The sequence below is a fragment of the Protomyctophum parallelum genome (assembly GCF_964188405.1).
Source record: "Protomyctophum parallelum genome assembly, chromosome: 2".
NCBI classification, from domain to species: Eukaryota; Metazoa; Chordata; class Actinopteri; order Myctophiformes; family Myctophidae; genus Protomyctophum; species Protomyctophum parallelum.
The window spans coordinates 63,356,835-63,372,427 of NC_139699.1; the positions used below are offsets into that span (position 1 = coordinate 63,356,835).

At 42.4% G+C, this 15,593-nt stretch overlaps 1 protein-coding gene across 2 annotated transcripts; it reads right to left on the bottom strand.

Annotated features, from left to right (window-relative positions):
- Positions 1-167: 167 nt before the first annotated feature.
- LOC310877919 (histone-binding protein RBBP7) lies at positions 168-12,761 on the bottom strand. Of its 2 annotated transcripts, none has more exons than XM_083791921.1 (12): positions 12,602-12,761; positions 10,016-10,160; positions 9,444-9,589; positions 8,030-8,203; positions 7,284-7,399; positions 5,390-5,550; positions 4,521-4,647; positions 4,110-4,187; positions 2,987-3,063; positions 2,302-2,359; positions 1,942-2,052; positions 168-1,465 (listed from the first exon to the last, which is right to left on the bottom strand). In XM_083791921.1, exons 1-12 carry the CDS (start codon positions 12,615-12,617, stop codon positions 1,397-1,399), a joined length of 1,278 nt encoding a protein of 425 aa, XP_083648047.1. In that variant the 5' UTR covers positions 12,618-12,761; the 3' UTR covers positions 168-1,396. The 2 variants fall into 2 exon arrangements, with proteins under 2 accessions (XP_083648047.1, XP_083648046.1); XM_083791920.1 differs by having other exon boundaries at positions 8,030-8,206.
- Between the last annotated feature and the right edge of the window lie 2,832 nt (positions 12,762-15,593).

Consider the following 15,593-nt stretch of genomic DNA (forward strand, 5'->3'; position numbering starts at 1 on the left):
ATCGTGGCCTCATAATGTCCAAGATCCAAGATGAAGCCATACCAATCAGTGGGGGGGTTTGGCAAAAATAAATTAGACCCGTTTTCAAAACCATGCATACGCAATGGTAAAAAGAAAAAGAAAAAAATACAAAGGAGTCAACTTTTAAAATTTAGAAAAGTGTTTTATTGCCAGGTCATGGGGTTTGAACAGAAACAACTCCATGAGACTTGCATGTTGCATTTAGTCATTACACAAAAGAAAACCAACAGGAATGAGGAGAAAAATAAACACACATGCATTTATCTGAAGTGCACTAGTTTAGTCTGGCGCTCTCCACTCAATTTTTTTTTTAGGTTTGTTTTTACTTAGCTGTATTAGACATTGTTCCATGTCTGTGTACCTGAAAACAGCTGGAGGAAACAAAACAAGAATACTGGGAATGTTTTTCGCCCCTAAGGGACGCCTATTAAATGAGGGTAATGTGTGAATACCATAACACTACTGAAGAGGGAAAATGTACAATGATATCAAAGTCCTTATAGGGTGAAAATAATGAGTGTATAAGTGCAACGTCGTGTCACATCAACAGAAACTCTTCTCACCGATCCCCAATGCCTACAATTCTCTAAAACATCTGGGTAAAATTTCCCAAAACCCATCTCGGTGCTCAGATAATCTTGGTTCCAATTGGAATGAGACATATTTTATAGTTTTGTTTTAATAAAGTACTTGAAAAAAAGAGTCAAATTAATTAACATAGAAATGAGCAGTATTCTGGCTCTCTGAAGCACAGCTCAACACAACATTGTCCTTGTTTGCCATTTATGGCCAAACAGTAAATCTTGACAATCAGAAATGTTGAGACAAAAAGGGGAATCGTCTGGTATATACCAGTATTGTTCTTTCTGTAGACCATAACAATCAACAATGAACTGAAATGCACATGAACTGGGTGACGGTGTCCCTTTATAAGGCATTTAGAATCAGTCACATCGGTCGGATTTATCCACATTAAAGACATGTGCCATTTACAAAGTCTCCACCCACCCGAGTCCCTCAAGAGAAAAGCATGTAAACCAACTTATCGTAGTTCCTAAAGATACATTTGGGAAAACTTGGGCAATGGAAAGATTCCAAGCAGGACGACACTCCACATCTTTCTTTAAAATGGCCGGGTTGAAGTATTGACTATGTTGCTTTATAACTCTCCAGTTCATTCAGACTGGATCTATTAGAGACAGTGAGAGATGGACCAGAATGGGTTGAAGGTCTGGGAGGTTCCTGGGGATGTGTGGACCAGTGGGTATAGACTCATGGAGAATGCCTGGATGAAGGGCTGGGGGTCCCTGGGGTTCCGGGGAGGACCAGTCAGTGGAAACATCTAGACTAGAAGTTATGATCCCTAGACTAGAGGTTATGATCCCTGGCCCTCGAGCTCTGAAGCAGGTGTGTCCGGTTCCTCGTCGTTGTAGATGTTTTCCGCCTGCCAGAGGAACAGATATTTTATTCACAACTGACTGATGTACAGATTTAGCAGATGTTTGAGTGGTGCAACCACTCCTATAGACAGCTATGTGTGTGGCTGGGTCTGTCCCTGGCTGTGTCCGAGCACAAAAATAGCGGTATAGCGTTTGTCACCAAGTGTCACTGTTTCACAGCCTAACACACAGACACACACAGGCCAGTGAGGGCTTGTACAGTACAGTACAGTACAGTACAGTACAGTACAGTACAGTACAGTACAGTACAGTACAGTACAGTACAGTACAGTACAGTACAGTACAGTACAGTACAGTACAGTACAGTACAGTACAGTACAGTACAGTACCACTCACTTCAGACAGGTCAGTTTTTTTTTCTTTAAAAAAAAAGATGTCTTTCGCAACTATAGAGGTGTACCAACAATAATGTTTGGCTTTTAGACGTACTGCACAACACACTCAAACACGGAACACTCACCATCTGCCAAACTTGCATGATGTTATCCTCTGACACAGAGCAGATTACCCAGGGTTCATTGGGGTTCCAGGAGAAGTCAGAGATCTTGGCTGTGTGACCGCCGTGGATGAACTAGAGGAGAGTAGAGCAGACAGACATGTGGAGTTTGCTTTGGAGTTGCCCAAACTGCGAGTGCACATTTGAGTGAGGAGTCTCTATAAACACGAGATATATAGCTAGATAGCTATAACACAACACGAGATCACAACACTGGTATCGGTATTCGGTATTGGCTAACACAGAAATTGTGATATCGGGATCAGATCGGAAACGAAAAAAAGTCTATCGGGACATCCCTAGTGGTCAGTAACAGTAACTCACCAACAGCTCAGGAGGACCATCTTCAGCATCCTCAGCTGACTGCTCTTCTCCGATTTTACTGAAAAGGGGGGAGGGAGAATGTTTCAATCATGGCTGGGCAGTATGATCTGAACAAGTATATGTACTGTATATTAAATATGATCTGAACAAGTACATAGGCTATGTATATTAGAAATGGACTCGACATGTCTCAACTTATTTTGCCACTCAATTCCACAAATTATGTTTTACCGGATCTTTGTCAACTGAAATGAGACTTCTGAATAATAGCACAAAAGACACTTTTATATGCAGTATGAAGGGCTTTGCAAACGTGAAGCGAGGAACGCAGGCGTTGTTGCCTGGATCAACACGGTTCTCCTCCAGAAGAGGGGCGCAACAACGCAAGCGTGAAAAAAAAGCTAAACAGAATCCAGGTCTGGTGAGTCGCGGGCGTGTGCACGTAACAAGCACGCACGCAACAAATTCACAGGACAGCGCTCATGTAAATACGCTTGCGTTGTCGCACCGCGACTGCTCCGAGCAAAAACGCAGGTCTCATTGTTTGCAAGGCAATGCTTCTTATTTCCAACTGATGATTCCCGACTGGATTCATTGGGTACATTTCAAGGAGATTCAAGGCTAGCCGTGTGTGTGTGTGTGTGTGTGTGCAGAAGGAATGCATGCTGGGTATTGCAGTTTTCACCTGAGGTCCCAGACGTTGAGGCGTCTGTCGGTGCCGCTGGAGGCCAGGATGGTCTCGTTATGAGGGGACCATTGCACCTGATCACGGTCATGGAGAAAGTCAGTTCAATAAAACTACATTTTGACATGACAACCTAATCTGTGTCTTGCATGGCTGTCCAAATAGTCATGTTTTTCTATGTCCAGCTTTTGGTATATGTAACTCAAATTTTGTCCCAACACAAACTAACATTAAATTGCATTGACAATGAATGGACAATTTTGAGTGTAAATTCTGATTTGCCGGAATGAGAAGATGTATGATGATGTACGATGATAAGATTGCCCCTCACTTCACACGGGTGGGATTTCTTTTTAGCTATCGTTTTTCATGACATGCCAATGGAGTCTGACTCTGGTTACGGGACTCACCAAACTCACCAAAGAATAAAACACGCTCGTGAGAAGTGAGGGGCGCTCTTATCATCATACATTATCACATTCTGTACTCAGCCAATCAAATCTTCACAATACATTTTGGTCAAATCTTCACAATAAATTTTGGCAAAAAAACCCCAAATGTATATCATACTATAATTCACCGAATGTCTGTGTGTCTGTGTGTATGTGTGTCTGTCTGTCTGTCAGAAACAAACACTTATCTCCTCAATGCCTGCACCAATCGCTCCCTTTTCACACAGGCATTGACCATATGAATATGGAGGGCGTAACGGAGCCCTTTTTTCGATTTGACACATTAATTATTAATAATGAATTTATTAGTGAATTAAAAACGCACCGGGCGCAGTACCGCAGGCAAATATCTCACAACGGGTAAGGGCTAGTAAATTATAATCGACTAAATTGATTAGTTTGATTAACCATTTAAGGCCCTGTAACATACCACGTTGTACAATTGTGGCATGCAAAAACAGTGAAAGTAACCCAACTGCAATCCCACAATAAGTCACATCTCGGCACGTTGTGAGCTTGTAGATCTGCTATTTCCTGACACTCTTTTCAGGCTTTATGACAATCCAAAGTATTTCACAATGCAGCTCATAAAGGTATACAGTGGACCAAAATGTAAACATTGCATACAGCACGATATGATGTCATGCAGCAGGTTATGATGTCATTATTACCTGGAATATTTCATCCTTGTGGGACTCAAAAGAATGAAGCTTCAGCTTCAGGTTCCTGAGGTCCCACAATGCAACAGTCTGTGTGAATGGAGAAAAGGAGGGGGGATTTCAGACATGTTGACACAAGTTAATATTACACAAGAGGGTGTGCGTTATCGTGATTATTGGCACGCCAGTAGAGATGCTCCGATAATCGGCCAGCGATATCAGCATTTACCCTATGTGTGATCAGCAATTTACCTGGAGAAACTGATCTTTTACGCCATTTAAGTGGTATAAATGTCAATCAGATATATAACATCACTTTGCATTTTTGTGACAGGCCTAAACATTCTCCGAAGATTAACTCATTAATTTATTCATTCCTTATCATGCTGGCTAAGATGAACTCATTCATTCATTCATTCATACCTTATCAGCAGAGCCACTGGCTAAGATGAACTCGCTGTAAGGGTTGAAGGACAGACAGTTGACCTCTGCAGTGTGAGCGTCCACTGCGTGACTGGGCTTGGACGTGTTGTTGGAGCGAGTGTCCCATCTGAGGAGACAATGTTAAATGAGTCAGTATGACCACGGAGTGACTGGGTCGTTGGAGCCAGTGTCCCATCTGAGGAGACAATGTTAAATGAGTCAGTATGACCACGGAGTGGCTGGGCCGTTGGAGCCAGTGTCCCATCTGAGGAGACAATGTTAAATGAGTCAGTATGACCACGGAGTGGCTGGGCCGTTGGAGCCAGTGTCCCATCTGAGGAGACAATGTAATGTTAAATGAGTCAGTATGACCACGGAGTGGCTGGGCCGTTGGAGCCAGTGTCCCATCTGAGGAGACAATGTAATCACCAGGACCACTTCACCACTATCACCACTATCAACATATAATAGGTCGTCAATAATAATCATGAAAAAACATCGATGATGTCACTGGAAGACGGTTTCTGAACTGCCCACAGCCCTCCTATGAGACACAGACCGAGTAGAAAAATATCGTGCCATTTTTTCATGATTATTAGTGAGGACCTATTATAATATGAAGATAGGTTGAAAAGTGGTGAAGTGGTCCTTTAAATGAGTCAGTATGAAATGCCCGTTAGGGTCCATTTGTTAGTGTGTACAAATGTTAGTGTACATTTGTTACACTCTCAGAGTCACAGACCCATAAGGGTCCACTTGGTTCTAAACTATCATTTAGCTGGGTACCCCCTGGAACCCTCTCAAGGACCCCTGGGGGTCCCCGGACCCCACTTTGGGAACCACTGGTCAATAAGGTTAATAACACTCACATCATGAGCTTCTGGTCGTCTGCGACCGAGCCGAACAGAGACTCGTGCAGCAGGTGCCAGGACACGTCCTCCACCACGGCCGTGTGTCCCGTGAAGATGGTCTTGGCGTCCACGATCTTCCCTTCCTTGGGCCCGGCGCCGATGTCCCACAGGCAGATGGTCTGGAGACGAGGAGGGGGTGGAGGTGTAGGACAAAAACAACACGAGTTGGAAGTAAATGTATACATAAAAGATGTACTAAAAAAGATATTTCTCTGCCGTCGTTCGCTGGGCAGAAACAAGATGCCATGTTAAAGATATTAACTTTTCAGGAAACGAAAGAGAAAACAAAACATGTTTTTCGATCAAAGTTAGTACGGTGACTTTATGTAGATTGTCAGATACTTGAATGTGTCCTTATATTATCATCACTTCACTCAAATAAAGCTCAAGTGGAGTTAGGAGGTTTTTGATCATTTTATGTGGAGTTAGGAGGTTTTTGATCATTTTATGTGGAGATCTTTCCCATTCTAATCAATGGTGGACAAAAAAACCACAGGTATCTCCAAAGTTGGAGTTAGGTGGTTTGACCGACAGTTTGAGGATCCAAAGGAGTTAGGCACTTTAGTCTTGAAGCACTTGTTTCTTTAATACTTTAAAGGGTAAGACCACTTTTTTGGAGGTTTGGGTTGTTTTCTTACGTTATTATGGTCAAACTAGTCCAGTCCAGGAGTTAATTCACTCCATTGTGCAGTTTTATAGAAAATAACTTTATAAAAATACCAGCCCAATGAGCCCATTGACTTACATTGAAGCGGGGAAACAGCTCTCAAAGTCACTCTTTTAGCACATGAAAGAACGCAACAAAAGCTGATTCTGACAGCTTATGACATCAGGAAAACTCATGCGGTTTTATTTTGAATAAAAAATGTCAACGTTGTCTTGTTTTGAGAAATTTGTGTAGAAAGAAGATCTGGTAGGAATGCTTACGCCAACCGAATCACTTCTGTTTTCACGTGACGCGGTACTACGATCCGATTGGTCCAACTCTAACTGCAAAAATCTGGAACAGCGCACTTCATCCTCCGTTCTAAAAGTATCGTAAGCCTACAAACTTATGACTGCTTGCCGTGGGTGTCTGTGTCGGGGGTACTGCTCGACTGCAGATGGATTGGGTGCTCTCAGCGTACAACACAGGCAGCCAGCGTGTTTCCTTGTTTACAAATGAAACCGGAAACGGAAGACCGCATTGCAGCTTCAGTGTCTCTCCAAACAAAATAGTACCTTTATAAATATACGTTAACACGAAAATAAAACCGCATGAGTTTTCCTGATGTCATAAACTGTCAGAATCAGCTTTTGTTGCGTTCGTTCATGTGCTAAAAGAGTGACTTTGAGAGCTGTTTCCCCGCTACAATGTAAGTCAATGGGCTCATTGGGCTGGTATTTTTATAAAGTTATTTTCTATAAAACTGCACAATGGAGCGAAATAACTCCTGGACTGGACTAGTTTGACCATAATAAGGTAAGAAAACAACCCAAACCTCCAAAAAAGTGGTCTTACCCTTTAATACTAAAATCCACAGACGTTAGGGTGTTCAATACCATTGATGTATTTAAAAAAAGTTGAAAAATGGAGATTGCTGGTTCCTGCCGACAGTGACGATTGGTTATATTGTATGTTACGCATTTTATTAATAATAAGTATACGATGCTATAATTGTTAGTGAATGCAGACATGTCGGTGGTCCTCACATGGTCGTCAGAGGCACTGAGAAGGTTTAATAATAACTATATATAACTGTTAGTGTATGCAGACATGTCGGTGGTCCTCACATGGTCGTCAGAGACACTGAGCAGGTTTAATAATAACTATATAATTGTTAGTGAATGCAGACATTTCGGTGGTCCTCACATGGTCGTCAGAGGCACTGAGCAGGTTCCCGCTGAGGTTGGGGTTCCAGGACAGACCATAGCCCTCCTTCTGGTGACCTCTGAGACGCAGGTCTGGACTGCACTCTCCACTGGGGTCTGGAAACGCACACACAAAGAGTCAAACAAACACATGCCATTATTGACCATAGGTTTTCCAACTCTCAAAATATATGATGCAAGACAGTGTTAATTCGACCTTTGTCGACCTTTTTACATTTTCATTGACCGAAACTAAATAACTAAGCTATGATGACTAAAACTAAGAATAAATTGACAAAACTAGACTAAAATGATATAGGGGACTAGTGGAGAAGAGAAAATAGGAAGTGGGAGCTTATAGATTGCCTATTTTCAGCACGCAACCAATTGTAAAATCAGCCACCAAGGCTGAAGGCACCGCCAGCATACATTTGTCGACAAAATCAACTGTAGTCGACTAAAATCGTATGACATTTAGTAGACTAAAACTAGACTAGGTGACTAAAGTATAGCCTCGTCCCCACCTTACTCATCTGCGAAGAGAAAAGCCTGGTAACGACCTAATGCAGAGAGAAAAGCCTGGGGTTCCATTTGTACACTCTCAGAGTTACAGACCCATAGGAGGGTACATTTGATTCCCAACTATCATTTAGCTGGGGACCCCCCTGGAACTCCCTCAAGGAACCCCGGGGGTCCCCACTTTATTGGAAACCACTGAAGCAAGAGCATCCAGAGAGCCGTCCGTACCTGGCTTGGACGGGTGCTTGGTGTAGTCGAACACAAGCACGTCGGAGGTGGGGGTCTTGGTGGCGATGATGCAGGGGTTCTGGGGCATGTAGCGCGCTCGGTTCACCTCTCCCTCGTGGTTGATCTTGATCTCGATCTCGATCTTGCCACTGACCGAACCGAAGCCGCCAAACTCTGAGGAGAGAATACAGGTCACTCACGCCTTGCTGTTATTGCATCCAAGAGTCTGAGAGATAAGACGATAGATACTGTACATCTGTGGCTGCTGTGGTGTTAATAGTTTAAAACTCTACCAACCATATTATTCACATTATAATATTTTTTCCTCACCTAATAATACAACTATTGAGATAGTTTTAAGTGTATGCATACACACAAAGAATACAAACAAATATTAACTGACAAAATCATGAATGCATCCAACACATGTTGAAATAATTGAAATCACACTCCAAAAACACAGATTATTCTCCAAAAGCTGACACACATCCTCAAACCTCTTCTCATGATGTGTCACAAAGTCTTCAAAATCTGCCAATAAAAACTGACCTTTACTCATAAACCAACTAAGTGGGAAAAAGCGTAAAAATAAAAGATGCAAGACTGGCTCAGATGTAAAAAAAAGTTTGTTTAATCTGCTCTGGAGATCTGTGGTGCCCCAACGACCCTCCGGGGTTACGGGTGAGGTGAGGTGAGGTGGAGAAACGCATCAGCGTTCTCAAATAAACGTGAGAAATTGCATCTGAGCCAGACTTGCATCTTTTATTTTGGAGTGCCGCTTTTCCCACTTAGTTGGTTTATGAGTTAAGTTTATTTTCAAAGCTGAGCACCCACTGCCTCAACCAATCAGAGCTGAGCAGCCATTGCCTCAACCAATCAGAACTGAGCAGCCACTGCCTCAACCAAGGGCAGTTTTCCTTTCAAATACTGACCTTGTATTCATATGTATGAACTGAATCAGGCTTCAACTGTACCTTCAGAGTCTTCCGTTGACTTACAAACCAACAAACTTTTTACTAGCACCACTATCACCCCAACAAAGGACCAGTGAGGCTCCTGGACCCTTGCCCACCACAGCCGGACACCCCTCAACACAGGCGGACACCCCTCAACACAGGCGGACACCCCTCAACATACCTGCTGGAAAGCAGAACAACAACATGTCAGTAGCCAGTAATGATAATAATAATGACAATTCACAAACTTGTTAAAAAATTGTTTACTGCCCCCTAATGCACGGTTCAGGGCTAGGCAACCTTTGCACAAAGGAGGGTGGTCAAGGGAACACTGGCGTAAGTGTGAGAGATAAACTATTAAAAAAAGAAAAAATAATAATAATCACACCCGTGTGAAAACTGTGAACAGAGTGGTGCAACTCTGTGTGGGGGTCCCCAGGATGTCCCCGGAACTTTACCTCCTTTCTCGCTGTCGTAGTGCGAGGCGTCGAACTGGGCGTCGTCGTTGGGTACCTGGACGCTGGCGATGACCAGGTGGTTCTGCTCGTCTGACGTGTGGGTCCCCAGAACCAGTCTGTGGACCGCGTAGTCCTTCCCTTCAGGTCTGCACCACAAAACGCAGAGACATAATATTAACAGGTTCCGTCCATCCGACGTGACCACACGTCCTAGGGAATCCAACCGACGGGTTGCAATGACGTGTGTACACGTCCTAGCGCATCTTCAATGATATCAGGTGAGAGAATAATATTCCTGAATTGCTCTCCTTGGTTTTGATCTGATGGATATACTAAGCGCTTCATTTCTGACTTCTCATCCGCCTCTCGTTCAAAATATGAACACTTTGGATTATTTAGCTAATTAATGGAAACGAGAGCAAGGTAAGCTAGCAAAATATTTCTCCGTTGAGGCCCACTGCACAGTAGGGGTGTTCGATATGGTGATAAATATCATCGGGACGATATTTTGCAATTGCACAATTGCATTGTGTCTCCACGATACGGCTTTTTAGAGTTATGTGCAATCATACCTGTTGACATCGGGCAGCCACTGCACGGTGAGACTGGGCCACTCCAGCGCGTGTGTCATCACCAGGTCGTAGAGGAAAGGCGTGTTCTTCTTCCAGATCTTATACTCCTCGTTGATGACCCTCTCCTCCACGGCGTCATCGTACACTGTGTCAGGAACACAACACATATTGTGCGGTTAGTCAAGTGAACTTGGTAAGGGGGGCGGTGGCGCAGTCGGATTAGAATGTGAGAAAGCCCCACCCACACGGGCATCACACTACTTGCTACTGCTAGTAGTAGTAGTACTAGCCGCCTGCCGGTGCTGTAAAACAAGCGCCCCCTCAGAGCCCATTGACGCCCAGGCTCAAGACAACAACAAATAAAAGAGAGTCCCGTCACCGCACAGCTAGAAGGTCCTGGGTTTGATTCCCGCAAGGGACGCTGGGAGCGTGTTCTCTCCTCCACGTCATCACCGCCCACCTGGGTGGGGTTGGTGAAAGGGCCTTTCTGTGTGGAGTTTGCATGTTCTCCCCGTGTCCCCTAGGCCTAGGGTAGGTACCCTCACATGTTCTCCCCGTGTCCCCTAGGGTAGGTATCCTCACATGTTCTCCCCGTGTCCCTTAGGGTAGGTACCCTCACATGTTCTCCCCGTGTCCCCTAGGTCTAGGGTAGGTACCCTCACATGTTCTCCCCTAGGCCTAGGGTAGGTAGTAGCCGCAATTTGCAACTCTAGATTTTTTTATAATGGGATGAATCTAGCGTTGCAATACCCTCCATTGACTCCCCACTCATCTTTTTTGGTTTGCGATCTGCTTGTCTTAAACGACGTTAAACTCACCAACATTGCAGCTATAGTACAAGCTTGAATTATCCTCTTTCAATCTGCCGAGCTTGTTTTTCATAAAAATCCACCGTAGAGATGTTATGAGCTACTTTCTGTCAAGACATCCTCTGCAAGTGATTATTTTTGTTGCAGTTTGGAGGCACTCGTTTTTATTAACGGGTCGCGCTGCTGCCTCCTGCATTATGTGCAAATTCGAAACAGGTGGAACGCAGAAGGTTCAGTGACATACGACGAGTGCTTCCAAACTCCAGCACAAATAATCACTTGCAGAGGATGTCTTGACAGAAAGTAGCTCATAACATCTCTACGGTGGATTTTTATGAAAAACAAGCTCGGCAGATTGAAAGAGGATTATTCAAGCTTGTACTACAGCTGCAATGTTGGTGAGTTTAACGTCGTTTAAGACAAGCAGATCGCAAACCAAAAAAGATGAGTGGGGAGTCAATGGAGGGTATTGCAACTCTAGATTCATCCCATTATAAAAAAATCTAGAGTTGCAAATTGCGGCTAGGGTAGGTAGGTACCCTCACTCACATGTTCTCCCCGTGTCCCCTAGGCCTAGGGTAGGTACCCTCACATGTTCTCCCCGTGTCCCCTAGGGTAGGTACCCTCACATGTTCTCCCCGTGTCCCCTAGGGTATACCCTCACATGTTCTCCCCGTGTCCCCTAGGGTAGGTACCCTCACATGTTCTCGCCGTGTCCCCTAGGGTAGGTAGTATACTAGGTACCCTCACATGTTCTCCCTGTGTCCCCTAGGGTAGGTACCCTCACATGTTCTACCTGTGTCCCCTAGGGTAGGTACCCTCACATGTTCTCGCCGTGTCCCCTAGGCCTAGGGTTCGGTACCCTCACAAAAAGCATGCAGTAATCCTGGTCTATATCCATACACTGTGTCAGGAACAACACAACACACATTATGCAATTACTTAGTCAAGTGTGTGTACTGTAGCCTACTATTTAAATAATTTTCAGTAGAAATGATGCCATTTGTCCCAAAGTGATTGCAAGATTGGTGCCATTTGTTTAAAAAAACATTGTTTTGGCAATGTCAATAATAACACTACTTTGAATTGAATTGCTAGTGATTGTATTACCATACATATATATACACACACACACACACACACACACACACACACACACACACACACACACACACACACACACACACACACACACACACACACACACACACACACACACTTTATATATATATATATATATATATATATAATAGCAGGATTTATTTTCCCCCAAAAAAGCTACTGCAATTCGACACTGGCCCCCATAAAATCTGAATCCCCCCACCCACCCCTTTCCCCCCTCACTGTATACGTTTTCTTTTCCAGTTTTTTGGCTATATAGAAGTGCATATTCGTACGTCTCAAAATGTTATGATGAATTGAACAAGGTGGACCCTCTTGTAAACAAGTGCAATTCTTTATGGTGTCGTCCACTCACAGTGAACAGTTTTTTGTATTGAGTTGGGCTTGAAATGTACTGTAATTCTGCAAATTGCTAATAAATACTCTGAATTCTATGCTAGCCTCCTATTCTCAACAGTTCACACTTATAGGGTTGAGGTTAGCATGCGAATGCGATGCTAACTAACTAGTACGTCTTCAAGCGTCATTCATCACACGCACGCACGCACGCGCACGCACACACACACACACACACACACACACACACACACAGGCAGCAGCACAAAGCAGCATGCAGCAAGTAAACTGGGCCACTCTCTGGCTCTATTCCTCCTACCTTCTTTATCAGCCATGTTGTTCCTTCCAGGCTCAGCACAGCAGCAACTAGACGGTGATGCTACAACTGATATTTATTGATTTGCTTTGTTGTTGTTATTATTATTCTGTTGGTTTGTATGTATGAACACACACAACACAAGTCGTATCCGTCCCTTTTCAGCGCGGATTTCATCTGTTCGTGTTGCGCACGCGCGCACTGTCAAACTAGTAAACTTCACGGCTGCGTACAAACTGCGCAGGAAAGAAGAAATATGCGTTCAATACATTTTGTTACATGTTTATTTGTAGCTGTTAAAACTCAAAGTGTTGATCATGAAAAAAGGTAAATTCTTACATACTATACTATTATGATGATTTCCTGTTTTTGGCTATATAGAAGTGTATATTCGTACGTCTCTAAATGTTTTATTGAATTGAACAAGGTGAACCCAGGCCTCTTGTAAACAAGTGTAATGCTGTATGGTGTCGTCCACACACAGTTAACAGTTTTTGTATTGAGTTGTGCTTGAAATGTACCGTAATTCTGCAAATTATTAATAAATCAATCAATACTACTACTACTACCGGTACTACTACTACTACTACTAATAATAATAATAATAATATATTTGCATGTCTTTAAATGTTTTGATGAATTGAAAAGGGAGGACCAATGGACCATTATGTAAACAAGTCTCAGTGCTTGTTTTATCCTCTTAGCAAATGTTGTACTGTACTTGAACTGTACCCATTCCACAAATTGTTTGTAGACACTGACTCAGGAACACCAAATTAAATGCATTCCAATGAGTTTATTCTGTAAAAGTCTTGTCCATAAACAGCAAAAAACAGTTTACAGTAAAACTACAAACCTTGAAAATGTAAAAGGTGTTCCAAATACAATACAAGCATAACAAAGATTGAAAGTTAGGGAAATAAAATAATGCACGAGCTTATACAGACAGACAGTGTATGATCAACTATCATCCAAATAAATAAATCGGCTATGTTTCATGAAGACAATATTTTATGGAAACCAAAAACTGGCACATAGATAGACTGAGCGGGCGTGGATTAATTCTCAACTAGTCAAATCTAAATCAGCATGTCTGCATGACCGTTAATTGAATTTGGCACATTTCGATAGGCATTGTCATAGCATAGTGCTGCTGCACCATTAGGCGTGTAACGAATATATTAGGGTTGTCCCGATCACGTGATCGGATATCGGGGGCCGATCACGTCATTTTCAAGTGATCGGAATCGGATCGGGACCAAAAAAAAAACGTGATCGGGACATCCCTAGTATCAATAGTATATCCATATCATGATATTAGACTGGAAATTGTCTGTGAGTTTGTATATTGTGATATGGCATAAATGTGTTCTATAAAAATATAAATATCGGATTGGGAAAAATCGGTATCGGCAGATGCTCAAAATCTAATCCGGGAGCAGCAAAACGTGATTGGGACATCCCTAGAATTTATTGTAAATAGATTCAAATCGATTCAAACTGGTGACAATTTAAGTTGCAATTAGATTGCAATTTGAATCGTGACGCAAACATCAGAGTGCGTTATAAAAGAGAAGAAACTGCAGGACAATTGATAAAACAAAATTTGTTTTCAGTCATTTTCTGTATTGAATAGAAGATGAGACGTAAATTTAAAGAGAAAGAAAATACTGGATTTGTGTAAGAGAAAATAAATTGGTCATTTGAATGGAAATGTATGTTGTGTTAGAAATGATTGTATCGTATCGTGAACCTAATACCGTGATTCGAATCGCAGTGTGAGTTGAGTGAATGAACGTTACATGCCTATGCACCATCGTTGCAGTTTATGATTATATTCATCCTCACTTTGTTCTCCTGAAAGTAATATGTACAGTTTCTATGTACACCACTGTAAAACCCTCAGTGTTATTGATATAGCAGCCATTAACGAGAGTATACACACGTAAACCATATGAATGTGGTTGCATTTGTACATTCTCTGAGCTACTTTAAGTTCGTCATCGTTGCTTTGTATATGAGGATGCTGAACCAATAGGCAACAGAAGGTGCATCCAAATAGGGCTGTGTGTCAGCTCCACACCCCCAATGCAGTGGTTTTCAACCCTTTTCATATCAAGGCCCATTGTTCATTCAGCATTTGAGCCACACGGACCACCATTTGATGAGATGTAGCCTCTCAGACCCAAAACTAAAAGATATTTTGTTATCGTTGGATAAGATTTTGTCCACAATTCCAAACATCAATTATTCTACATTCTCAGTGCTATCTACGAATAACAGTTTATGTCCACACTAATTATCCATAATGTATAAGATGGATAAGGGGTCAGAATAATTAAACTGTTATTCGTCTATAGTATTGCGTAGACTTCCTGTAAATGAAGTAATGCAGATGTTTAACAGTAATGTAACTCATGGCACTAACCATAACCCTCAAGAGTTAAAGATCTACGTTAGCAACTTTCCATCACTTAGCTGCATGGGACCACCTGGAACCCCCTTAAGGACCCTGGACCACTGGTTGAGAACCACTGCTCCCCAATGCACCGCATAAAGACAAAACTATGAAAATCGAAAATCAAATCAAAGTAAAAAATAAAATAAAATCTAATTACACCATAATATAAAACAACTGTTTTAAGTACAAGTTGAGCATGCCACTAATATAAAAAGCTTTGAAATATACAGTAACCCATTCCACAGATACACAGAAGAACAGATAATAATATTATAGTATCCCCATAAAAAGATGAGCGGTTATTCTAGAGCAGTCCAAGTAGAACAGTAGTGCTTCTAAATATTCTACACAACAAAGGTAAAATATACAGATATTATAGTTTATTTTCTTTTTTTGTGGTTACATAAAAGAGTAACGTATGTATGTATGTATGTGTGGCGTGATGATGGATAATGGCCGACGGTTACCGTATTCCACAAATCCCGTTTCCCTCCCCTTGTGGGTTCAACTACAGTTAAGAGTGATCAGTACACT

Excerpts from the sequence above, each read along its gene's own strand:
- LOC310877919 (XM_083791920.1), bottom strand. Across the intron at positions 4,188-4,520 it reads CCAGTGGCTCTGCTGATAAG|ACTGTTGCATTGTGGGACCT; the intron begins GTATGAATGAAT and ends CCATTCACACAG. Across the intron at positions 2,360-2,986 it reads CTCAACGTCTGGGACCTCAG|TAAAATCGGAGAAGAGCAGT; the intron begins GTGAAAACTGCA and ends CCCCCTTTTCAG.